The sequence below is a fragment of the Barbus barbus genome, assembly GCF_936440315.1.
Source record: "Barbus barbus genome assembly, chromosome: 1".
Lineage (NCBI taxonomy): Eukaryota > Metazoa > Chordata > Actinopteri > Cypriniformes > Cyprinidae > Barbus > Barbus barbus.
Window position 1 is genome coordinate 24,408,840 of NC_136729.1, and position 25,896 is coordinate 24,434,735.

Below are 25,896 nucleotides of genomic sequence, written 5' to 3' on the forward strand. Positions count from 1 at the left end.
ACCCCCTCTATTGATGGACACTGGTCTCATGTCTCTATCTTCCTGCTGATAAAAGTTATTACAAAAAGTTTATTAATTTTGGACATGCAATTCCCTTTTCTACCAGTAGGGGTAACATGGAAGGTTGTGAAAGATGTCCACTGACCCCCTCTATTGATGGACACTGGTCTCATGTCTCTAGATCCTTTAACTAAAAAGCTATTACAAAAACACCGCCCACAGAGCTATAGCAAAAAACGAAGAAAACTTGCACTTTACCCTCGGTCCCTTACTGAAAGCACCGCGGAGAGTGAGCTCTCCCGGTTTAATGCACATTGCGACTGCTTGTGCGGGGCAGTGCTTATTACATCGACCGAAAATTATGAAAAAGAAGGCTGTGAAACATGATCAACTTTGCCCTTTTGGTGGTCACACTGTTTAGATTGTTTTATGGCAAGTCGATTTGGAGTTATTGCCGTTTATCGCTGAATGTGTCACGAATATCGAAAACAAAACCAACTTAACCCCGCTGTGTCTACAGGGCACTGGAGGTCACTTCCTGATTTACTGACTGTCAGCAATACGTCGTAACACTTTCAAAACGCTCTGCCTCTCTTTAAACGACAACGTTTTACATGCCTGAAATACTACGTTACCTCCACAGGTGGAAGTAGCAGTAGTTTTTGACTTTATTTGATGAAGACCAGCACTTCATTCAGTCGTAGCGCAGGTGGATTTATCGATTCGCATGTTTTCCTGGCGCGTTTATATCGGTGAGGATGTTTTAAAATGGCGGTGGCAGGGTCGCAACAGGTAAGATACTTTCCATTAACTTTTATCTCGCTGTTAGCGTCACTCGTGCGCAAATAAGAGTTTGAACGCAGTCAGACACTTGCCGTTCTGTAAAAGTTGAATGTCTGCTCAACCTAGGAATAGTGACGTGCACAAGTTTAGATGATAAATGAAAAGCAGAAGTGCTGGTGAAAGTGGACAGTATTAATAATAGTGTTTGATGTATTGTTTATTGGAGGGTCTGGAGTAAAGGTGAGGAGGTGATGGACCACCTGCAGCAGGAACATGGCAGAAGCAGAGCACACGTCCAGTCAAAGCAGTGATGGTGAGTTCAAAGTAATCTTGTAGCCATGTGTAGGCTATGTAACAAATACAATCGACAAGCTTTTTGTTTAGGGTCTGAATATCAAAATGTTGACAGCAGTACTGGAATTATTACTCATTAGCATCACTGGGTTTTGAGTCATGGGAAAAAAACTGAAAAGAAGAAAAAAACTTCTATGCATCACATAATTATTTTAGTTTCGTCGTGTTTATGTGTATTAAATTATGTTTGAGTGCAATTAGATCAAGCATTGAAATCTGTAGACTAATTGAGAAATCTAGCATGCACTTCAGTGAATGAATGAAAAGACTACAGTTTCATACTGTTTTTCAGAGCCATCTGTTGAAGTGTAACCACAGTTTAAAAAAAATTGACAAATTAAACCCGTATTGAACAACCGTGACTACAAATGTACTACATGCAGTGGCCATTCTGTGTTTATACAGTTGCTAGTTATGAATGGTTGAGTGCAACTGTGCTCGACCACTTTTTCAGCATGGTCAAGTATTTTTCCCATTGGGATTTTTCTGATTTACTGACTATATGAATAAAAAAAAAAGCTTTGAACAAAAACAACCAGGTGGTGATTCACAATAATACACATTTTGATTTCAAGCTAAAAAGTATTTGGAAAAGAGACAAAGAGACAGAAGATACAAGACTGTATGTAACGCCTTTAATAAGGGAAAGAACTACAATCCCATGAAGCATTGCCAGTCAAATCTATGGAGAAATAAAAAAAACTAAACTATTTATTTAAAGATTAGATATATAACCGGTGTTATGTTTTTTTTTTTTTTTTTTTTTTTTTTTTTTTATGCATAAAAATATTTAAGTAGTTTGAGAGCACACAGTATAACTGAGTGTGTGGGCGCTGATATTTCTATTCTCTGACTATTGGACATTTGGCCAAATCATTCTTAATGTAGTTTTCCTGGTATTCTGCAGCTGAACACAATTATTAAAAAAAAATTGATTTGAATTCAAACCGATGGCTTCAAAAAAAAGCATATACCATTTATTAACAATCTCATAGCTTACAGTAGGTCTTTTTTTTTAAGGTTAATAAGTTATTCAAAATCAAAAAGAAAATTAATGGGATTACCTCTAGGAACCCGACTGTTGCACTCTGTTTACCTAATTAAAATGTGAGATATTATGTTAAAATGTAATATGTTTAGGGAATGTAGAAATTACATTCAATTAAATCTAATCATATTACATTTTAACATACAATTTCTCTATATTTCATCCTTATTAGTAATGAATGATTAACTTTAAGTAGTTTCTAACAATATTAGAATTTATGTCTTTTAATTTATAATTAGTCTAATTTAAGGATCAATTAAGGCCACAAAAACTTTTGCAGTAGAGTCTAATCTACAAAATACAAATGGACACACTTTGTTGATTGTTCTAGAAATGTTGTAACCCTAACTTCTGTAATCTGTCATGCAGTCATATTTCCTTAAAAAACAGTGGTTTTTAAAAGTTCAGAGGATGCTGACTGTCTTATGAAGGACTGCATCAGAGAACAACAATTTGATAGTATTTTACAAGCAATAGCAGCACATCAGCTCAAAGAGCCAAGAAGAGGCTAATTATTAATTTGTAAAAAAAAATTGTTTGAATCAGTTAGCTATTTATCTTTGCCCACAGTAACACAGAAACCTTAAAACTCAAAGACCAAAAATAATTGTTTGAATTTGAGAAATGTATGGGCTGGGTCACTTCTGAAATTGTGAAAGCACTGTTATTGTTTAAGGCGTGTATTGTTGGGCTTTTAAAGTATTGTTGTCCTGTCAAAAGCAGCAGTTACTGATTGCACTTTCAGTTGTAGATTTCATGGCTTTGTCAAGGCATGTTCTATCCACAATCGAATATTAGTTTGTAGATTATACACGCATTTTTGTTTCTTTTGCAGTAGATGAACAGGTGCAAATGCCTGTGGCATACCGAACCATATTCAATTGAGGAGGAAGAACCAGCAGAGCTTGAATTATCTTTTTTAATCTTTTTTGTTTTGAGCTGATGCTCTATTTTCCACTTTGTTTTCGATGTCCTGTTGATGTGCTACTGTGATGTCCTCAGGCCATATGCACCCCAATCATTCTTCCTCTATCCTCATTAAGTCAAAGAGCTATTGTTGTTCAATTTTGATTGAAGATATTGTCCGCTAAATTATCAAGGATGTTTGAGGAAAGCGGTCTCATAGTTGAGCTGGAGGGAGTGTTGATGTGATGTTTCCTCAGCTCTCTGGGTCACAGTTTTGGTCTGCTTTCAAGTTACTTTCTCTACTCCTGCACGTTGCAGTTTTCATGTCACTCTTATGTAGAGAAGCTGGTCAGTGGTGTGACTAGAAGTTGTTGCGCTGTTTTGCAGAGGGAACACTCAGAGAGGTGTTTACCCAGCCATGCACACTGAGTCTTGTCACGCTTCAGATTGTGTTTACCTGGGATATTGACATATGGGGAATATAGTGTGGGGCTGAGATCACAGACCTGTCACCTAATGGAAAATTAACATAAAAAATTGGGCCCAATTTACTAATAATATGAAGTCATTTTACCTGTATTTTGAATAATGCATTGCATTTTTTATTATTATTATTATTATTTCGTGTTTTACGGTTGAGGGACATATGGATTTTTTATTTTTTTTATTACAATGTAGGATGAGATTTTCTCTGATGGGTTTCTAGAATACAATTGATTTATTGATGGAGTTTTTTTCCAAAAAATGTTAAGTGTCATTTCCATCATTGTTGTTTATCATTTGTTTTATTTTATTAGTTAATGTGTTTTAATGTATTGATTATTTGTGTATGTACAGCACATTGGTTTAAATAGTGCTTTACATATAAAGTGACATCGACATTATTTTACCATGCATTCATGATTTTTCTTGTTTTTCAGATGCTTTTTCTGCATAAAGTTTTTAACACCATTTGCATGCAGTTTCGCACCACTTAAGTCTGGTGTAGATGTGGATTTACAATTGTCCCAGACCCAGTCTGTCTTAAAATTACAAAAAAAAAACATAAAATATTATTACATTTTTAAATCTTCATGACCTTAACAATGAAACAGGAGTGAAAATTAACACTAATCATTTTAGTATTTATTGTGTACAATTTGATTTAGCCAATTTAATTTCCCACTAATTTAAACCAAAAACATAGTTTTACCCCAATGAAGGTAGTCAATCAAACATTAGTGCAGTATACGGTGTATATTTCCAGTCAAGGTGTAATGCAGAAACTAGAAAGTGTTTTTTTAATTAGTGAAATGAATCTAGCAAGATGGAGTAAGCCATTTTTTTCCAACAAATGTTAAAAGTGTTATTTCCATCATTCTCATTTGTCATTTATGTAACCTGACATGGTGGAAATGACATTTGTTGGTTTAGAAAAATGTTGGTTTATTTTAGGGCTGCCACTAACGACTATTTTTATCCCGATTAATCTATCGACTAATTTTTCGATTAATCTAAACAATTAATTTCCCGCCAAAAAACAACAACAACAATTTTACTTAAAAATATTTTATTAAACGAAATGAAATCCTTTTTTAAAGCAAAAGTGAAGTGCAACAGAGTGCAAGAAGCAAGTGTCCATCGCAAAGTCCAAATCACTGAAATCAAAGTTCAGTATTATAGTGTAAGAATGACAACATATCCACGTGTTCTAGTCTAATAATAAAATTATCATCAAAAAACACTTTTTTTTTAAAGGAGTATTTACCAGAATTTATTTAGGTGAAAAATTTAAATATGCAGTATTTCTGAAGAAATACTTTTTTAAATATAAAATCAATTAATTGGAGATGCTTTTTATTATTAAAATTGAATGGAACAATTAAAATGGAATCCAGAAAATAATGGAAAACAGAATTTGGTACAGATAAAACTGTAAAACTCAATTAATTAGACAGGCTTTTTGATTAATCAAATTTAAAAAAACCCGAATTTGGAAATAAAATGGATTTCATAGGGCCCCATAATTATAATATATAATATATATATTTTCTTGTGGTAATAAAAATGGATCTAAGGGAACAATAGCTTTTAAAATGACAAAGTACATATATAATAGCAATGATGCAATAATAATTAGTTCAAATAAAGTATCAAAAGCAAGAAACATGGTTTTATTGAACAAAACTGTTAAAATACATAATGTATTATAAACAATAGAGCTAATGTAGATTACGCATCACAACAAAGGACCGCAGGGGGCGCCGACGGCCTGATGATTATTTTTACACATTACTGCGCGATCTAATCCTTCTTTAATATTGACCAAGCGCCCTTTAATTCAAATGTCCACTTAATCTTTAATATTTGGCCATTTCTTTAGGACATAAATGCTACAGCCGCTGTAATTAAATGAATATGTGGACATCAAACCGTGTAAACTCAGAGTGAGGGTTTGAGCTTTTATTTTGAAATCGCGATGTATTCTCCTGTGTTAGTGTGTTTGTGTAGATTTATAAATTATTTGCCTCACAAATCTGATGAAACGGCGCACGTTGCGTTCCCAGATGAACCTTATAATAAACACAAACTCACAACAACATGCAGAGATGAGTTATATCGCATATAATCATTTAATTAAATCATAGCTTTTGTGAATTCACAATTATGCTTAATTATGATTTTAATTTAAATGGGTTTAATATACCATGCAGCCTTGGAAAATAGTCTTAAAATGTGTTTTATGGATTCTCGTCCGTGAAATGCACCACTTCCGGTATTTATTTTGCCGGTTAGTCGACAGGAGCAAAATGAAGTCGACGATTAAAAAAAAATCGACTAAAATCGATGAATCGCGACAGCCCTAGTTTATTTTCTAAAAGGAGACAAAACAGCCATAAGACTCAGTGTTTACAGAATTTTTTTATTTTTATTTATAAGGACTGATCTACTTTTGTTATTTGCCCTTCTAGATTTCCAGGTCTCATCGTTCAGCAACTCTTCACACAACCAGTGTTTGCAGACTGTCTCAAAACCTCACACCCAAAACCATGTCAACCATCACATGCCCTCAGACTCTCAGCTGCCACATGTCTCCCTCAGCTGCAAATCATTCACTCCCTTTAATGGCACATGTGATGAGGATCGCAGCAGCTTGGCCTCTCAGGACTCTGGAATCCCCACTCTTGAGATTAACCCCCCTGAGCACATTCATGCTCGAGTCACCACTGCTGAGCTGGTGGTTCCACCTCCACATGATGATAGCCCAGCAACACTAAACTTGGATGTTTCAGATAGTTCCATACTCAAGTCTTCCACCTTCCCACGTTGTGACTTTGATTTGGTACGTCCTTATGGTGCAGGCGGGCTCTCCAGTGCGGCAGGCAAGGGTGCTTTGAACCGCAGTGATGATATTTCATTGTGCAGTGTTTCCAGTTTAAGTACTGAGTTTTCTGCCACGTTGTCTGTCAGTAATGAGGACTTTCTAGACTTTATGGTTACATCCGAGTCCAGTGCTGTTGTTACATTTGAGAATGAAGATGTCTTGCACCGTTCTGACAATTCACTCTCATCTCCTACTGACTTGTATGGCAAACTCTGCAGCCCTCAACGGCATCATGTGGGGGTCTCTACACCACATGAGGATAGGCCCAAGAGACTGGGTCCACTCGCCAGCTTCTTCCACGGGTATCGTAGCATTTGCATTTGGAATGTTGTTAAAGTCACATCAAGAAACTAATGATTTGTTCAGTTCAGCTTCACCAAATGTTGCCTTTCAAATAATGTTGAATTATTATTCAACAAGCTTTGAGCTTTTTCTAATGTATAATTGTTTTTTCTTTTCATTTTTTTTTTATTTCATTATACTTTTCATGTGTACGATTTTCTTGGGTATCTTTTTCTCTAATGTTTCTGCTGGAATTCAGAATATTTCTTAAGATCTTTCTAAATATCTTTTTTTAATTCTTGAGTTCTGTATTTTGTAATGGGGTAGCATCCTAAAAATATTACTTGTTTTTTGTTTGTTTTTTGTCTTTTAGTATAACAACCTACATTTGCAATGTTTCAATTGTAATCTCCCTTTCTATCTCAATTCCTGATTATAGGATATGCTGTTGTTTCTTATCACAAGTGATTTAATATTTTCATATTTTTCTTTCTAATATATTGTCCTTTTAAAATGAACAGTTTCTTGCAGGCCCCAATTCAGCTATGATATGCAGTACTTGATATAACACTGATAAACTTCAGCTTTTGGCCCCATGATTTAGCATATTACCATCATCAACCATGTCAGTTTCAGTGCTGCTGAAACACTCATGTATTTGTTTCACAAGCATTGTGGAACATTAAAAAATGGCTTGTAGATCAAAAATGTTGAGAAGCCACTGAATAGCGTGGCCATGTCTCCAAATTGCCTGCCCTTTTTATCTCTGCAACATGGACTTTCTTGAAGCTTTTCTCGATCTTAAAACAGCTCAAATGTTTGTTTGTTTTTCTTTGAGCCTCACTCTCTACTGTAGTGCATTATTCTTTTCAGTTTCTCTCTTTGTTCTGTGTATTTAGTGAAATTCACATTGCTTAAAAATAGGGAAAATATATGTATATTAAAAAACACTAGAGAAGGTAATTATCAGTAGATGTAGCTTTCTGTTAACTAGGTCCTTTTAATTATATTCTATCTATATTTTTAAGGAGTCTTTTTGCTAAGAGGATGAAGGATATGGGTGCACCGGAAGAGCAGAGAGAGCCTGGCTGGAAGCTGTTTGGTAAAGTTCCACATAAAGAACTTTCAACCAAAGACTCCAGGAAAATACAAAAGGTACGTTCACACACCTACATACAAGATCTTTCAAGAAGTCAAAATGCAATGTACCTGATTTTTGAGTGCTTTTCATGTAGTAGGGTTACACCAAAATTGTGAAAATATATTTTCTGAATTCAGTGTATTTTTATTATGTACATTTAGTATTACCCTACGCATTTGAATGTTTAAGGCCACATAAATGTGATGACGGATCCTCTTTAACAATAAAAAGTCCTGTGATGTGCTGCTTTTAAAGTAAATGCTGCGATACACTACATAATGTTTGCCCATGTTTTTGCTTTAATTTGCTGTCTGGTGAAGTCAGAGCCAGATTTTAGCCAGTCTGCAGATTTTGGACAGTCGGAGTTGACAGATTTTGCAGAGTGTAGTGTATGTTGAGCACAAGTCTGAGGATATCAAACTTGCTTGAAAGTTTGAGCCAATTTAAGAAAACATTGTTTTTATTTGTTGTGTCTCTTTGATGTCAAAAATGTGCAGGGAAACACTTTCCTCCCATGACTGCTTGAAGTTTTTATTTTCTCAGCTGGAAGAAATCATTTAAATAATTTACATGTTTAAAGATTTGTTTCTATAAGTTTTAGATTTTGATTCATTATGCATGAATCAATCAAATGCAGAGTTATGATATTGTTGTGAATGGGGCTTTGTTTCCTGTGTACAGGCCTGCTGTTTGCTTTAGGTAATTTGAACCGGGGTCCCCTAATTCAGCCTCTCTGTGTCCATCTAGATTTCACCCACATCCAACTCCTGCCTTTATCTCTTGCTTTTGTTCTCTGCGGCTGTAATGGAAGATTGGGGTATTGGGTGACAGGTTTAGAGCTGCTGGATTATTTAGGCTCTGTAGCAGTGGCTTAAAGGAAGAGATGAGTTAAGATTAGTTTAATATTATGCACTTCTGTCCTGCATCAGTGCTTTTGACTTTAAATATTGCAATATTGTACCTGTTTTTAGTTCCTTAAAACTTTACAACTAAAACAAGCAAATGTACTTGAACTAAAATCTGTAGTTCTGTCTGACAGTGTGGTTAGAATGTGCCTTGTTATATTTTATTTGAATCAGTGGAAGCTCATGAGAATTGATGACACACAGGCCACTTTATCATCTTTGTACGTGACTCAGACATGCACAGCGGAGCACAGAGTGCACTGATCACATGAGACTGCAGTGCAGAGAGCCTGTAAATCATGGATCCTCTCTCTGCACTGTGATGATGACGAGTAACATTAGCATGCATGCACACACACACACACACACATATGGACACAGCAGGCGCACGGGACAAGGTCTGATCCTCTGCATCCCTCTGATGTAGGGCCCCCAGTTGTGTGTGTGTTTGTTAGGACGGAGTAATAGAGAGAAAGAGGGCAAGGAAAAACAGTGTCCAGTAACTTAGCAGGAGTGAGACAGCAATAACAGCAGAGGAGCAGGAGCACAGTAGTATCATGCTACTGTTTCTCAGGGTGTGTCCCATATTCCTTGCGGTCTTCCTCTGCTGCTGTGCCTTGCATCTCGGTCTACAAGACACTTAAGCTTGTATTTGTGGAAATACAGCAATGGTATAGAGTGTAGTGTCTGAAACGCTGGATTCTGAATGTCTCAACAGCACTGCAGCGTTCATGGTGAGTTCATATCTTTTTTTTTTTCTTTTCCGTTCTGTGTTTTCTGTCTGATAAAAAAGAAAAGGTGAGGAGAAGGAGAAAAAAGAGCATTTCTATGGAGGAAATGATGTGGAGAGAGATGTGCCTGGTGTTCATGCGTGAGCACATTTGTGTGTGAATTATATTGTTGTCCTGTTTCTTTGGTTTGCTGTCCCTCTTTCACAAAACTAATCAGCAGTTTCTCATATAATCTTATTTAATGTCCTTTTCTTATACAAATTTGGCTCATAGTTGGAATGTAGGTCATTTTGTCTATAGTTTTATCTCTGAGAGAGTGCAGTGCGGGGGCAAATTAAATATTTATATTCACTCACGAGCGATAGTGTGCGCTTTCTGACTGCATAAAACAAAACTTATTTCTTTATCTTCGTTTTGTTCAGATACACCGATCAGACAGGTTACATCAGAATCAGGGAATTTAAAGATGGATGTAGACTGAGAGCACAGAATACTATTCAGAGTGTGCAGAGTGTGACATGAGACTTTGTAAAGAAACTCAAATGCTGTGACTCATTGTGTTTGCAAAGAGTGTTATTTTTCACAGTTCCTGCTTGTTTGAGAACTTCTGCTTCCACTTGTGCAGGTTGTGAAAAATATTGTGTGATGTTAATTTATGAGAGCATTAGTTCCATGAAATGCTTGTCTAAATTGATTTTGTTAATGATTAAGCCTCATTGCCATAATCCAAAATCATCACAGTACAATATGGGGAAAAAATATGATTTAACAATTTTAATTGTAAAGTGTCATTTTTTAAAATTGTAGTATGTTATATTGTTTTTCTTTTATGCAGATTTCATTAAAATATATATATATATATATATATGTTTGTGTGTGAAATTCATCCAACTGGCCTTGAACTGTTTGAAAGTGTTTGTTTGTTTGTTTGTTGTGTTTTGTTGGCTTTTTCTTCTCATGATTGAAATGTTAGCAGGTGTTATTTATCATAAGATTATTTATACGTTTGCTTTATTATACAGTATTTTCATTATTTTATAGATGATTCATAAAATGTGTATATATTTATTACACACAATTTTTTTTTTTTTGGAAGGAATATGAAAGAAGGAGTGAACAATCAAGCAGTTCCATATCTCCCAAGAAGAATGTAAAAAGGAACCTGGACTTTGAGCCACTTTCAACCACAGCCCTTATACTGGAGAACCGTCCAGCGTAAGTGTTTTTGTACAACCCAAATTCCAGAAATGTTGGGAAGTTTGTATGAAACACATTGTTTTAAATGAAAACTAAAAGACTTTCAAATCACATGAGCCAATATTTTATTCACAATAGAACATGGAGAACGTAACAAATGTTTAAACTGAGAAATGTTACACTTTTATTAACTAATTGAGCTAATTTCAAATTTGATGCCTGCTACAGGTCTCAAAAAAGTTGGCACGGGGGCAACAAAGGGCTGAAAAAAAAATCTGAAATTAAATTTTGAAAAGATTCAGCTGGTAGAACATCTAGCAACTAATTAAGTTGACAAATTGACATCAGGTCTGTAACATGATTAGCTATAAAATGGATGTCTTAGAGAGGCAGAGTCTCTCAGAAGTAAAGATGGGCAGAGGCTCTCCAATCTGTGAAAGAGTGCGTAAAAAGATTGTGGAATACTTTTAAAAATAACGTTACTCAACATCAAATTGCAAAGGCTTTGCAAAACGCATCATCTACAGTGCATAACATCATCAAAAGATTCAGAGAAACTGGAGAAATCTCTGAGCATAAGGGACAAGGTCGAAGACATTTGTTGGATGCCTGTGGTCTTCGGGCCCTCAGGCGACACTGCATCACTCATCGGCATGATTCTGTTATTGACATTACTAAATGGGCCCAGGAATATTTCTAGAAACCACTGTCAGTAAACACAATCTGCCGTGCCATCTGCAGATGCCAATTAAAGCTATATCATGCAAAAATGAAGCCATATTTGAACATGGTCCAGAAGTGCTGTCGTGTCCTGTGGGCCAAAGCTCATTTAAAATGGACTGTTTCAACGTGGAAAAGTGTTCTATGGTCAGACGAGTCCAAATTTGACATTCTTGTTGAAATCACGAATGCCGTGTCCTCCGTGCTAAAGAGGAGGAAGACCTTCCAGCGTGTTATCAGCGTTCAGTTCAAAAGCCAGCATCTCTGATGCTATGGGGGTGAATACGGTATGGGCAGCTTGCATGTTTTGGAAGGCACTATGAATGCTGAAAGGTACATAAAGGTTTTAGAGCAACATATGCTCCCCTCCAGACGACGTCCATTTCCGGGAAGGCCTTGTGTATTTCAGCAGGACGATACAAAACCACATACTGCAGCTATTACAACAGCATGGCTTCGTAGTAGAAGAGTCCGGGTGCTGAATTGGCCTGCCTGTAGTCCAGATCTTTCACCTATAGAGGCTACATTTGGCCCACCGTTAAACGAAAAATGTCAAAGATGTCCACAAACTCTTCAGCAGCCGGAAACCTATATACGACGTCTTCAAACGGTTTTGAAAAGAAGAGGAGATGATGCACCATGGTAAACATGCCCCCCCGTCCCAACTATTTTGAGACCTGTAGCAGGCATCAAATTTGAAATCAGCTCATTTCATGCATAAAATTTTAAAATTTCTGTTTAAATATCTATGTTCTAATGTGAATAAAATATTGTCTCATGTGATTGGAAATTCTTTTAGTTTTCATTTTATTCAAATTTAAAAAACGTCCCAACATCTCCGGAATTTGGGTTGTATATATCCTCCTGTCCTGAAACTTCTCATTCCTGTATTGTCCTAGAACAAAAAAATAAATTCCATCTTGCATGCAATGTTATACCATGCAGCACAGTAGATAATGAATAATAAAGGAGTTATAGATGTAAAGAGTTTTAAAGAAAACTGTCTGTGAGAGAAAACAATGTATACGTCTGTTGACAGTCGTTATGTATCTGTGTGTAGGAATCTTCCCGCAAAGCCTGAGGAAGAAGCCCAGAAACACAGACAAGAATATGAGGAGATGGTAACTCAGGCCAAGAAGAGAGGTGACTTTCTTTTCACACATTTGTTTGTGCCTGTGTGTCCAGTTTTGTGCTCTAGAGGGCGATGTTGCAAAAGCTGAAATTGAATCTTGTTGAAACATTTCCATTTGACTGCTGTTCTTCTCTTACTGCATGTGTGTGTGTTTCTGTGCAGAGCTGAAAGAGGCCCAGAAACGAAAAAAACAACTAGAGGACAGGTGTAAACTAGAGGAAAGCATCGGCAATGCTGCTCTCACCTGGAGTCAGGAGATATTACCCAACTGGCAAAGCATGTGAGGCCGCACACAAAAATCATAGACGCAATATATCACACAAACAAACATTCTTGGCATTCCATATAATTAAATAACAGACAATAGATCAAAGAACAGCCAAAGACTTTCTAAGGAGAGTAATATTTGGCAAAAGATGTACTGCCCAACTAGTGAGAGACATGTATACTAGAAGTTAGTGCATGTGTGCTGACATGTTGAGCTTAGGTGCTCATGTGAGCAATGTGTTTGAATCAGATACAGCTCTTATCCTTATTATATCCAACAATCTCTCTTAGGGATTTAACGGTATGAAAATTTCTTATCACGATTATAGTGACCAAAATTATCACGGTTATCAGTATTATTAAAATGTGCTGGAAATGTTCAAAAAGTAAAATAAGTTTTATATTTAAGAATCAGCAAACAACAAATAAAATGACTTTTTGTTTGCATAATCACTAAATAATACAATTAAATTAATAAAATTAATAAACAATAAATAAACAATAAAATTACCAATGATGTTCAGATTTTAAATGACAACTTGACTGACAACAGTTTAATAGCATGTTCAGATATCTAATGTAAATGTTCAAATAAAGCTTCATAAAAAGGTCAACCTCACATTTCAGCCTTTAGATAAAGAAAAGGGTTAAGTCAAAATGATAATTGATTAATAAATGCTTTGCTCCGTAAATAATTCTAGATGGTTTAATTGAATTAAGTGTGTAGAATCCACATACGCGTGTTTTTCATCAACCGGCCAAAATTTACAGCAGGGCATGCAAATTCAGTCCGTTTTTGGCCAGGCAGAAACTGCACACAGGCTGAAGCTAAATATAAGTCTCTGTAAATCCACTCACAGACACTAGGTGGCGCTTATGGAAAAGTTGAATTACAAACTCCGTGGACAAAGCAGTATTGTGATTTAAGAACACTTCATTTAGGAGTGAACTACATGGAGTGAAGATGAAAACAAAATGCCATCGAATTGTTTCTGAAGACAGTACATTCATATAATTAATGAATTCATATATTCATTTGTATAATTCCCTTAGCACTCTTTTAAAACCTCACTCAAAATGAAACTACTCTTGCGTGCTGTGACTGTTACTTAAAACTCTGCTTTATCGGGAGTTGTTCAAATCGTGATAATCGTATACGGTTTTAATGATAATTAAAATAGAAAACGGTAATACTAACCGTGGGGAATTTTATCATGATTAATCATCAAACCGGTAATCGTTACATCCCTGATCTCTCTGCTATCCCTGTGAATAAAACATGTAAAAAAGTGGCTGAAAGTCCAAAAATGAAATAAAAAAAACTATTAAAATATGGTTTGAGAAAAAAATATGTATACACACATATATATAAAAATGATGACTTGCTTCACCCTGTCCTTCTCTTCACCATTCCAGGTGTTCATCCAAGCGGGTGAGGGATTTATGGTGGCAGGGTCTGCCACCCAGTGTGAGGGGCAAAGTCTGGAGTCTAGCGATAGGCAATGAGCTAAACATCACAGATGGTATGAATGTGTGCTTTTATCACACGTACCTCGCACATACAGGAAAAGATTACTTTGGACATAATTAGTTTTTAATTCCAATTGAATGGATAAAAAAGAATGTTAAATATGAAGGTTTTTTTTCTTTTAAAGGTGTATTTTGTGTGTAATTATATAAATCACTTGCATTGTGGTTTGATTTGGTTTTGTTCATGGTGTTTCACAAGCAGCATCCTGTGGTTTAAGTTTAAACTTTTCTCCCATTTTATTTTTTATTAACAAAAACCCACAAATTTATGCTGTAAATTTGCAGCTGTTAACGATTTTGAACCTGCATTAATGTCATGGTTTAATGGTAATAACATTATATGCATGGTTTAATGGTAATGGTAATGATGTATATGCAGTAATAACCATGCTTTTGTTGTTGTTTACTGTGAGAACTCTGCACTGAAAACTGTTGTGGTTGAAATGTTTTTGCAAAAGTGATCTGTTGTAATCAAATGTAAAGTAAAGAAAGTTTAATTGCACAAATGTTGAAGAGCAAATTATTCTGAGCACAAGCTGGGTAATTATATTATGGAAATTTACTTTTACATTTTTGATTAAACATTGCCTTTATTTAAACACAATGCAGTTACACTTACACTTTTATGAAATTTGATTAATTAAAAACAGTTGCATGTAATATAACCAAACTGTATGACTAGGGGGTCTCATTACAAAGCAAAAAAGTGATTTTAGATTTATATATGTAGTTCCACAAAGCTGTTTGCACCACGCTCTTCCGTCACTTGATCTTTTATTTTGGTGTGTCAATCTATTAAATTACTGAGTATATAAAACCATGATCCGCACTCACAAAAACAGTCTTCTTTTTACATTTTATTATACATTTTTCACCAATAGGGAAAAACCACAAACATTTCGGCTCAAGGCCTCCTTCAGTGTGTTAAACCCAGTGTCCTCTGTTTTTGTGATTGCAGATCATAGTTTCATATACTAAGAATTACATATGTAAACATAAATAACTTATTTACATGTAAATAACACATTATTTGTGTGTATGTGTTTTAAACAGAGCTGTATAACATCTGTTTGGCAAGAGCCAAAGAAAAGTGGAATGCCTTTGTAGCCCCAACGGCTGCTGCAGAAACAGAGAGTGAAGGTGATTGTTATACATTTTTCCAAGCACATGGTTTCTCTCCTCTCTGTTGCTGGAATAACTTCTTTAATCTCATATAAAACATTATTTGTTATCCTTTTTTATTCTTTTATTATCCCCTTTTTTTTTTTTTAAACTTTATCAGCAGCTTTCCTTGCTAAACTCTCTTTAATGCCCTTTTGTAACTAATTATTGCTTATTTTTCAGATGCAGGCTTGTCTCATGCTGATCGAGAGGCCAGTCTAGAACTGATCAAGTTAGACATTTCCAGAACCTTTCCCAATCTCTGCATTTTCCAACAGGTAGGGTGCATTGTTGTTTCTGGAGTTTTATATCATCTGCTGACAATTGTGTCATCATATTTTGGGATTTTATTTTCAGGGAGGCCCATACCATGATGTATTGCACAGCATTCTGGGAGCTTACACTTGCTATCGTCCTGATGTGGGATATGTAAGTCTTGTTTACTCAAGTGATGTCTATTGTTTTTTTTGTCTAAATGTGCTCTGCACCACTGCACTGTTTACAAGCCAACCCCCTCTATGACCCATATTTCATCTTAACCTCAGTTTGCTTGAGTATTGACTCATACTAAGAGATGTTTACAGAGTAAAACAGAAACTGACAGAAATGCTGTGTCGTACAGCTGGTTTTCTTGAGTATGGTGTTCTGGTTATTACGTACGTGATAAGCAGAGACTTAGAACTTATTCTGTTGCACATGTGAGAATGCCAGAGCAATGTGTGCTGCACTGTCCTCTTACATCCTGCTCACAAACCACAATATCAATTGCTGGCCAAAGAGCTCTTGCACTTACACCTCCACATAGATGCTGGGTGTAAAGGTGATATTATAAACTGCAAAAATTTAAAGATAAATTGAGAACACATTTTCTGTTATTCTGTCACACTCTTAATGTTACTTAAACACCTCCACTGGTATGATACAACAATTTAAATGAGAATATCTAATATATTTTAGCTGCCTAGTTTAGTAAGTTTGCATGAAGAATAAAAACTTAAGAAGTTTAAATGAAAAAACATTTAATTCAAATGTTTGAATTGACTTGAAAAATATATTTTTTAACCACATCTCTTATGCTTACCATGGCTGAATTTATATGATCAAAAATAGAGTAAAAACATTAAAAAGTCTTAATTATTCCAAACTTTTGACCAGTAGTGTACTTGTTGAACATGACCGTAACTAAGACAGTGTGCTTATGCTGCATCTGCGCTTGTTATCAGTTTGAAGTGTGAATACAGAAAGGAAGCACTGATCTGACGTTTAGGGGGTAAAGCATGTTGTTTTAGGGCTAGGAATAGATGCTATTTTTGTAAACATCACTCGTTTACCAGTTCAAGCTTAGCATTAAATATAAATCCTCATATTTTTAATCTGTATTATGTGTTTGTTGTGTAGGTGCAGGGAATGTCCTTTATAGCAGCAGTGTTGATTCTCAACATGGACACTGCTGATGCCTTCATTGCATTTGCCAATTTGTTGAACAAGCCTTGTCAGATGGCTTTCTACAGAGTGGACCACAGCCTTGTAAGTTGTCTTGAAGTCTTAAGTTGTGTGATCAATAAGAAAATAGTCATTAGTGAAGACTCTTCATATGCTCTAATTTTTTTTTCGTTTTAGATGTTGACATACTTTGCAGCATTTGAAGTGTTCTTTGAAGAAAATCTACCAAAGCTTTTTGCACATTTTAAAAATAACAACCTGTCCTCTGATATTTATTTAATTGATTGGTAAGCGAGTTACTTTGTTTCTTCTGTCAGAAATTCCCCCTGAGTTTTGAGGTACAGATGTATTGATCATAGATCTGCTTTGGTCTGTGTAGGATCTTCACCTTGTACAGTAAATCACTCCCACTGGACATTGCATGCCGTGTGTGGGACGTGTTCTGTCGTGATGGCGAGGAATTTCTCTTCCGCACAGCACTGGGGATTTTGCGTCTTTACGAGGACATCCTCACACACATGGACTTCATCCACGTCGCTCAGTTTCTGACGCGCCTGCCGGAATACATCACTGCTGAGGAGATCTTCTCCAGCATAACCACCATCAACATGAACAGCAAGAACAAGAAATGGGCACAAGTGCGTATCTTTTTATAAACAATCATACATAAACACATTACATGCATTAAAATTGGTGCTGTCATACAATTAATCGCGATTAATCTCATCCAAAATAAAAGTTTGTTTACAAAATGTTTGTGTGCTGTGTATGTTTATTATGTGTATATATATATAATTGCACACAAATGCATGTGTATATATTTAAGAATAATATGTTAAGTTTATACATTTTAAATATTTAAACATAATATCAATTATATTAATATAAATATACATGAAAATACATGGAAATATTTTCAAAGTATATACTGTGTGTATTTATTTATTTATTTTATATATATATATATATATATATATATATATATATATATATATATATATATATATATATATATATATATACATACAATAAATATACACAGTATACATGCATATATTATGTAAACAAAAACTTTTATTTTGGATGTGATTAATCGCGATTAATTGTTTGACAGCACTAATTAAAATGAATACATATACAGTCATGGCCAAAAATATCGGCACCCTTGCAATTTTGTCAGAAAATGCAACACTTCTCTCAGAAATTGCTCCAATTGCAAATGTTTTGGCATTCGTGTGCTTATTGTTTTTGTTTGCACTGTCTGCAACACAAAAAAACAGAAGAAAAATCAAACTTGATAAAATTTCACACAGAACTCAAAAATGGACTAGAAAAAATTATTGGCACCTTGTCAAAATTGTAAGAAATAATTGCTTTTCAAGCATGTGATGCTCCTGTAATTTGTATTTAGACGCACCTGTGGCAAGTAACAGGTGTGGGCAATATAGTAATCACACTTGCAACCAGTTAAAATGGAGAAAAGTTGACTCAACCTTTGTGTTGTGTGTCACACTGAGCATGGAGAAAAGAAAGACGTGTAAAGAGTTGTCTGTGGATTTGAGAGAAAAAAATGTGGAAACATGGACAATCTCAAGGCTACAAGTCCATCTCCACAGATCTTAATGTTCCTGTGTCCACTGTGCGCAATATCATCAAGAGGTTTACAGCCCATGGCACTGTAGCGAACCTGCCTGGACGTGGACGGAATTTTTCTAATGAAAAATTACAACAAAGGATTGTTCGAATGGTGGATAAAGAACCCCGATTAACTTCCAAACAAATTCAAGCTGATCTGCAGACACAGGGTACAACAGTGTCAGCTCGCACTATCCGTTGCCATCTGAATGAAAAGAGGAGACCCAGGAGGACACCACTGCTGACACAAAGGCATAAAAAAAGCAAGACTGGAGTTTGCCAAAAACTTGTGACAAAACCACAATCTTTCTGGGAGAACGTAATGTGGACAGATGAGACAAATGTAGAGCTTTTTGGTAAAGGGCAAGATGGACAAGATTCTTACAAGAACACCGTTCCTACAGTCAAACATGGTGGAGGTTCAAAGATGTTTTGGGGTTACTTTGCTGCTTCTAGCACTGGATGCCTTGACCGTGTGATCGGTATCATGAAATCTGATGATTACCAAAGAATTTCAGAAAGCTGCGTCTCCACCAGAGGTCATGGGTCTTCCAGCAGGACAATGACCCGAAACACACTTCAAAAAGCACTCAGAAATGGTTACAAAGCGCTGGAGAGTTTTGAAATGGCCAGCAATGAGTCCAGATCTGAATCCCATAGAACACCTGTGGAGAGATCTCAAAGCAGCAGTTGGGAGAAGGCATCCTTCAAATCTGAATGACCTGGAGCAGTTTGCAAAAGAAAAGTGGTCCAAAATTCCAGTAGAGAGGTGTAAGAAACTCATTTGTGGTTACAGGAAGTGATTGATTTCAGTTATTTTTTTCCAAAGGGGGTGCTACCAAATATTAAGTTAAGGGTGCCAATAATTTTGTCCAGTGCATTTTTTGGGTTCTGTGTGGAATTGTATCAGATTTGACTTTTCTTCTGTTTTTTTTGTTGTCCCAATGCAAACCAAAAAATATAAACATGTGAGTACCAAAACATTTGCAACTGCAACAATTTTCTGAGAGAAGGGGTGCATTTTCTGACAGAGTTGCAAGGGTGCAGATATTTTGGCCACGACTGTATCAGAATTAGCTTTATTGCCAGGTATGTTTGCACATACAAGGAATTAGTTTTAGTGACAGTAGCTCCACAGTGCGACAGAATGACAGCAACAGGACAAGACACAGATAGTAAAAAAAAAAAAAAAAATAATGTACAAATACAGGTGCATCTCAATAAATTAGAATGTTGTGGAAAGGTTCTTTTATTTCAGTAATTCAACTCAAATTGTGAAACTCGTGTATTAAATAAATTCAATGTGCACAGACTGAAGTAGTTTAAGTCTTTGGTTCTTTTAATTGTGATGATTTAGGATCACATATAACAAAAACCCTCCAATTCACTATCTCAACAAATTCGAATACTTCATAAGACCAATAAAAAAAACATTTTTAGTGAATTGTTGGCATTCTGGAAAGTATGTTCATTTACTGTATATGTACTCAATACTTGGTAGGGGCTCCTTTTGCTTTAATTACTGCGTCAATTCGGCGTGGCATGGAGGCAATCAGTTTGTGGCATTGCTGAGGTGGTATGGAAGCCCAGGTTGCTTTGATAGTGGCCTTCAGGTCATCTGCATTGTTGGGACTGGTGTCTCATCTTCCTCTTGACAATACCCCATAGGTTCTCTATGGGGTTCAGGTCAGGCGAGTTTGCTGGCCAGTCAAGCACAGTAACACCATGGTCATTGAACCAGCTTTTGGTGCCTTTGGCAGTGTGGGCAGGTGCTAAATTCTGCTGGAAAATGAAATCAGCATCTCCATAAAGCTTGTCAGCAGAAGGAAACATGAAGTGCTCTAAAATTTCCTGGTAGATGGCTGCGTTGACCGTGGCCTTCAGAAAACACAGTGGACCAACACCAGCAGATGACATGGCAGCCCAAATCATCACTGACTGTGGAAACTTCACACTGGACTTCAAGCAACATGGATTCTGTGCCTCTCCACTCTTCCTCCAGACTCTGGGACCTTGATTTCCAAATGAAATGCAAAATTTACTTTCATCTGAAAAGAGGACTTTGGACCACTGAGCAACAGTCCAGTTCTTTTTCTCCACAGCCCAGGTAAGACTCTTCTGACGTTGTCTCTGGTTCAGAAGTGGCTTGGTAGCCCTTTTCCTGAAGACGTCTGAGCTGGTGACTCTTGATGCACTGACTCCAGCTTCAGTCCACTCCTTGTGAAGCTCTCCCAAGTGTTTGAATCAGCTTTGCTTGACAGTATTCTCAAGCTTGCGATCATCCCTGTTGCTTGTGCACCTTTTCCTATCCAAAATCTTCCTTCCAGTCAACTTAGCATTTAATATGCTTTGATACAGCACTCTGTAAACAACCACCCCTTTCAGTAATGACCCTCTGTGACTTACCCTCTTTGTGGAGGGCGTCAATGTTCGTCTTCTGGATCATTGCCACGTCAGCAGTGTTCCCCATTATTGTGGTAAAATGCTATTATTATTATTTTTTTTTTCACACTTCATAAACTGTAACGACAAAGCAGACACTAGATTTGTAATATCTCTGCAAATGTATTAAAAAACTGAATTTAAAAGCAATTTAGCATAAGGCTGCAACAAAGTATGAAAAAATGAGAGGGTCTGAATTCTCTGAATTATATTTTAGTTAAAAAAGGATTAAATGTCATAAAGATTAGTGAAGTGAAAATTTTTTATTTTTTTTTAATAAGAACAGCATTGTATCATTCTGCTATTTTTCTTTCTTTTTACACCTCTAGGTTCTTCAGGCTTTGCAGAAAGGACAAGACCGTGGCAGTCCACTACTGAAACGCTAAGGATGTATCCTCATGTCTTCTCTTCCACCTCACAGAGACTAAGAGAGAAACTCGTGTTGACTGTTCATGGGTACTCTTGCATACCTCTGGTTCCTCATCAAAGAATATAAGTTCCAGTGGCCACTGTATGTGTCCTCTTCCATACAAACTCACAGGGCTGGAACGGAGGCAACACATCACATGAATGTGCGCTCCCGACTCTGTTAGGTGTGGCAATGTGAGTTTGTGAAGTTCTAAATTATTTCATGTTTCTGTCCTCTCGTTACTTTCACCTTCACCCGTTCTTTTCTGCCTCCCTCATCTTAAACGAGGCATTTTTATTTAAGCGAAATAAAATGTGTTTTGCTGTGGTTTTCTGAGGTTGTTTTTATTTGTTTTTCTCGTGTGTTGTTTTTACCATTGTTTCTAAGACTTATTGCACACTGAACTATTATTTATTCAACCTCTTACTCCCTGTCTGTAATCTGTGTTTCTGTTCTCTTCTCACAAATGTCTTTATTCAGAGATTTGAGTGGATACTGAAAGATATTGTTACTGGATTCTCTCTCCCTTTTTACTCTGTTCTCTTTTATATATATATATATTTGTTCCAGTCCAAAACCAAACATTCTGGAATACTAGCGTTTCCGAAGTTACAGTTTGGTTTCAGTTCATGCTTACAGAACAGGACTTTAGCATAATAAATGTGGCTTTAAAATTGTGGTGCAGCTTGGATCTCATGGTGGTTGAAGTGTTGAAAAGAAGGTAGATGAAAGATTGAGTAGGAGTACGAGTTCAGTGATGATGGTGGTTTTCAGTCATACGGCTCATCGCAGCATTATGCTTGATCTCATATTGTATTTATTAATAACAGAGAAACAAGCCCCTCTAGATTTTGCAGTAAACTATACTTTTATTCAACACAAATCAGATATAATCTTATTACTCGAAATTTATAAAATACCATGTTATGATACTTTACTTGTTTCATGTAAATAACATGCACTAAACTGGCCTAATTTTTGGGACCATAATATGTAACAGCAATAACAGCATTTTTCACTTTTTTTTTTTTTTCTTCAAGTTTAGAGAAGTGAATGTCATTTTGGGGAATGTTTTTCACTGAGAATTATTGACAGTATCACGTTAAACATTCAGATGCTTATTTATTATATTGATTAGAATTCACGGAAGTTCATGGATTATTATTTTTGTGAGGAAAAAGACCTAAATTTCATATCGTCAGAGTATGTATACTGTATGTACACACAGTAATATGTAAACAAGCTATGAAGGCACCAGAATATTGAATGGCACTTGATATCTTGCACACTCTAAAGTAAGTTTATGTTCAGATATTATCAAGATAATGTGGTGAGATTTCACTGCTTTGTGATCACTGTGATCGAAGGAAAACCTCCCACCTTTTTTGTGGTCTAAACCACACTACTGCAATAAGCTGCTTTGCACATTTTTTATCACTGTCGTCTTTACTGTGCTCTCTGCTATTTCATGTTTTGTTTTTCATTACCATATAGGAACCCCAGGAACTTAATTTGTGTCAACGTTGGCTGTTTTCATTATAATCCAATTATTCATTGCCCTCAATTTTAAAATATTTTTATATCTGGGGGAAACACACCAGGAGCTTTAAGTTAATGGCTTTAGATTTTTGCCTTAAGTCCAAGGTTTTGAAATAACTTGCGTTAAAAGACTTTATATGTATCCAGTGCATTCAGCGGTTTATTCATACAATAAAAGGAGTGAAGACAATCTTAATAGTAATGAAAGATGACGTGTGTGTAAACAACTTCGTGTTATGTTGTGAGTACTTGTGTGCGCATCATCATAAACAATTCATGCTGTTCAAAAGAGCATAGGCTATCCAGGAACACAGGATATGTTGATAATGAAGTACAGTAATGTATTGTGCAACGTGTTTGTAATGCAAGTGTTTTATGTGGGAATTGACAGAACCGGGTGGTAAGATAAAGGCATTAGGATGTGCAATGCATCTGTGCCCACATATGGCCAGTCCAAAATATTTAATGTGAGCTTTTTATTCATCTGTATCAACACTGTATGAACATTGAAACGTGTGCAAACTGTGTGCATGCAATCCCACACTTGAAGCTTTCAATGTTGAGTGTGCACTGATGCAGCTCGCTTTGACCAATCTCTGTTCTTCTGTGTTTGTCCTTTTGTCCAAAAATGCTGCCTTTGCTTTTGTTGTGTCAATGCAGATGATATAGAAATAAAGTTGTATATATTCATGGTATATTGCCTGTTCACTTCATTAGTTTGCACATTGAGAATAATGGCACTGAGATGGTGAGTCATACATGAGGTGCAGTTTTGCTATATGAAATAACCACAAAACTGTTTCCTGTAAGACTTACGAGCACTTTTTTTCTGTTTTGATCACAGTGGAACATTTCTCACCGATAACCTGCCCCCTACCAAAACCACACTCGTCCCCTCCTCTTTTACCTTTAAAACCCATGGTAAAGTTTGCAGGACATTATCCTGTTGATTTCAGCATTACCTCGAGAAGAAGAGCAATCTGCAGCTATGCGTCAGTATTGTCTTTGTCTTTTTATTGGACTTCTGGCAGTTGCATTCCTCCAGTCCAGTGTAATGGGCAACAGTAAGTCACTCTAAAGCTTCATTTTTTTTATTTGTTCAGTGGTGTGAACTGACATGTATCCAAAAACAAAACAAAAAACACTGTTGTAATAACTTATTTGTATTTGATTGTTCTTACAATGAACAATTTGTTTATCTGTTAACATTTGTGTTTGATGTTGAAATAGTAATAAATCAGTATAGTAAGAAATTTATTACGTAAATAAAATTTTTCAATACAGATGGCAGTTTACCATCCGAATGCTGTTTTAATTTTCATGGGAGAAAACTCCCCATCGCTAAAATTGATTCCTACGTGGAGACAAGAGTGGAATGCACCAAACATGGAGTCATGTGAGTTTTAATTTGTCATCATAATTTGTCAAAGAGTGTTGAATGGAAATCTGTTATAAGGTGTTGCTAAGATTTGTGTGGAGTAACTGTGATCTTTTCTTTCCATCAGTTTTGTCACAAAGAAGGGTTTTCGTATTTGTGTGGATCCTCAGCTGAGCTGGGTGAAGAGTGCCATGAAAGCAGTCGATGATCGTGATCTTTAGTGATGCTGCTGTGGTGATGATCAACATGTTCAAAGGAACGCTTTTGTTTGTTTCTTAAGTGAAGTATTAGCTCAGTAACCATCTTCCTGTAATGCTCTGTCATTTTTTTCATTATTGTGTGAGGCATTATGTCAAGTAACTGCATTGTTTTGATGCGTTTAGTATTTCTTTAACATTCTGCTTTTGTAATTGTTTTACCTTTAAAACAGTAGTGTTAATTTTACTGCAAAATAACACATGTAAGCAGACAACAATCACCCTGTTCTTACCAGGATTACAGGGATGATTTATGATAGTCTTGATTTGCTTTTGTTTCATTCTGTATAACAACAGTTGTCTTCTACGATGTTCTTAATTCTAATAAAACAGAACACAAAACTCCTTATGAATTTTGTTGTAAAGTCCCCTCAGCATTCTTCAGTCATACTGTACATCAGCAACAACGGCACAACGGGGCTTATTCGAAACGAGATCAAATAAAACAAAACTGTTTGATTGACAAAAAAAGACTATAAATGGTGACACGGAACCAAATTAACTTCAGGTTCTGTTAAGGCAACTCTTTAAAGCACAGATTAACATCTATATAATGTTTTTACTATTTATTTATAATAATATATTAACTAGGCCTATTATTAATGTAACAATATATATTATTAAATGTTGCATATTTAATAATATATGACAAAAACTGTTGTTGTCAATGTCATTTATTGTATTGTAAGTGTAAGTATGCATATGTTCTATTCAAGTGTCTCTAATTATTGACCTTTTTTGTTCATAGAATGTATTAATTTCCTGTTTTGCACAAATAATTCAACAATGTCCTTTAAACTAGTGAGGATAGCATTCAGTACAGCAGACCCAACACGGCACAGACAATAGGTGTATTGTGACTAAAGAATATAGAAAAATACTGTAAAAATAATGTAGTGTTGATGAACAAGGGACTGGAGTTCTAGAATTTAAGATTGCAAAATGAATGTATTGTTGCTCGTTTTGCTGCCTGAAAGTTTCTCATCAAAAAATCCAATACCCAATTACACATGGATTTCCAACAACAACTCGATGTAAACTGGCAATACTATAGTAAAACGCATTTTTTTAAAACTAAAAACAGCTAAAATATGTTCCTTCCACATACAACCTGTCAAGATGGTGTTGTTTTTATGAAAGATCACTTAAGATTTTTTTTTAGAGCTAGCAGACCTTAAATTGTTCCCTATGTGCAGTTGCTGCATAGTCACTCAGCATTGAACTTTTTCACAAAGTATTAATATAATTTCTGAAAGCAAGATCATTCAAAGA

At 35.8% G+C, this 25,896-nt stretch overlaps 1 protein-coding gene across 4 annotated transcripts; it reads left to right on the forward strand.

The window, feature by feature from the left end:
- The first annotated feature begins 270 nt into the window (after positions 1-270).
- Positions 271-24,975, forward strand: LOC306871102 (TBC1 domain family member 14-like). Of its 4 annotated transcripts, XR_013784313.1 has the most exons (18): positions 278-792; positions 1,010-1,096; positions 6,043-6,757; positions 7,766-7,892; positions 10,611-10,729; positions 12,492-12,574; positions 12,726-12,843; positions 14,247-14,353; positions 15,414-15,500; positions 15,705-15,799; positions 15,879-15,950; positions 16,920-17,048; positions 17,142-17,251; positions 17,344-17,602; positions 21,371-21,644; positions 23,834-24,053; positions 24,274-24,385; positions 24,495-24,975. XR_013784313.1 is itself a non-coding variant. In XM_079418793.1 (15 exons), exons 2-15 carry the CDS (start codon positions 1,057-1,059, stop codon positions 21,425-21,427), a joined length of 2,118 nt encoding a protein of 705 aa, XP_079274919.1. In that variant the 5' UTR covers positions 271-792; positions 1,010-1,056; the 3' UTR covers positions 21,428-23,684. The 4 variants fall into 4 exon arrangements, 3 of the variants coding, with proteins under 3 accessions (XP_079274919.1, XP_079274920.1, XP_079274921.1); XM_079418793.1 differs by lacking the exons at positions 23,834-24,053; positions 24,274-24,385; positions 24,495-24,975 and having other exon boundaries at positions 271-792; positions 21,371-23,684; XM_079418794.1 differs by lacking the exons at positions 6,043-6,757; positions 23,834-24,053; positions 24,274-24,385; positions 24,495-24,975 and having other exon boundaries at positions 280-792; positions 21,371-23,684.
- Positions 24,976-25,896: the final 921 nt, after the last annotated feature.

What these genes read in the sequence shown, in the direction of transcription:
- LOC306871102 (XM_079418793.1), top strand. Translation starts at nt 1,057, where the DNA reads ATGGCAGAAGCAGAGCACACGTCCAGTCAAAGCAGTGATG. An exon ending in TGAGCTAAACATCACAGATG is followed by an intron (nt 14,354 to 15,413) that starts GTATGAATGTGT and finishes TGTTTTAAACAG; the next exon opens with AGCTGTATAACATCTGTTTG. An exon ending in ATCGTCCTGATGTGGGATAT is followed by an intron (nt 15,951 to 16,919) that starts GTAAGTCTTGTT and finishes TTTGTTGTGTAG; the next exon opens with GTGCAGGGAATGTCCTTTAT.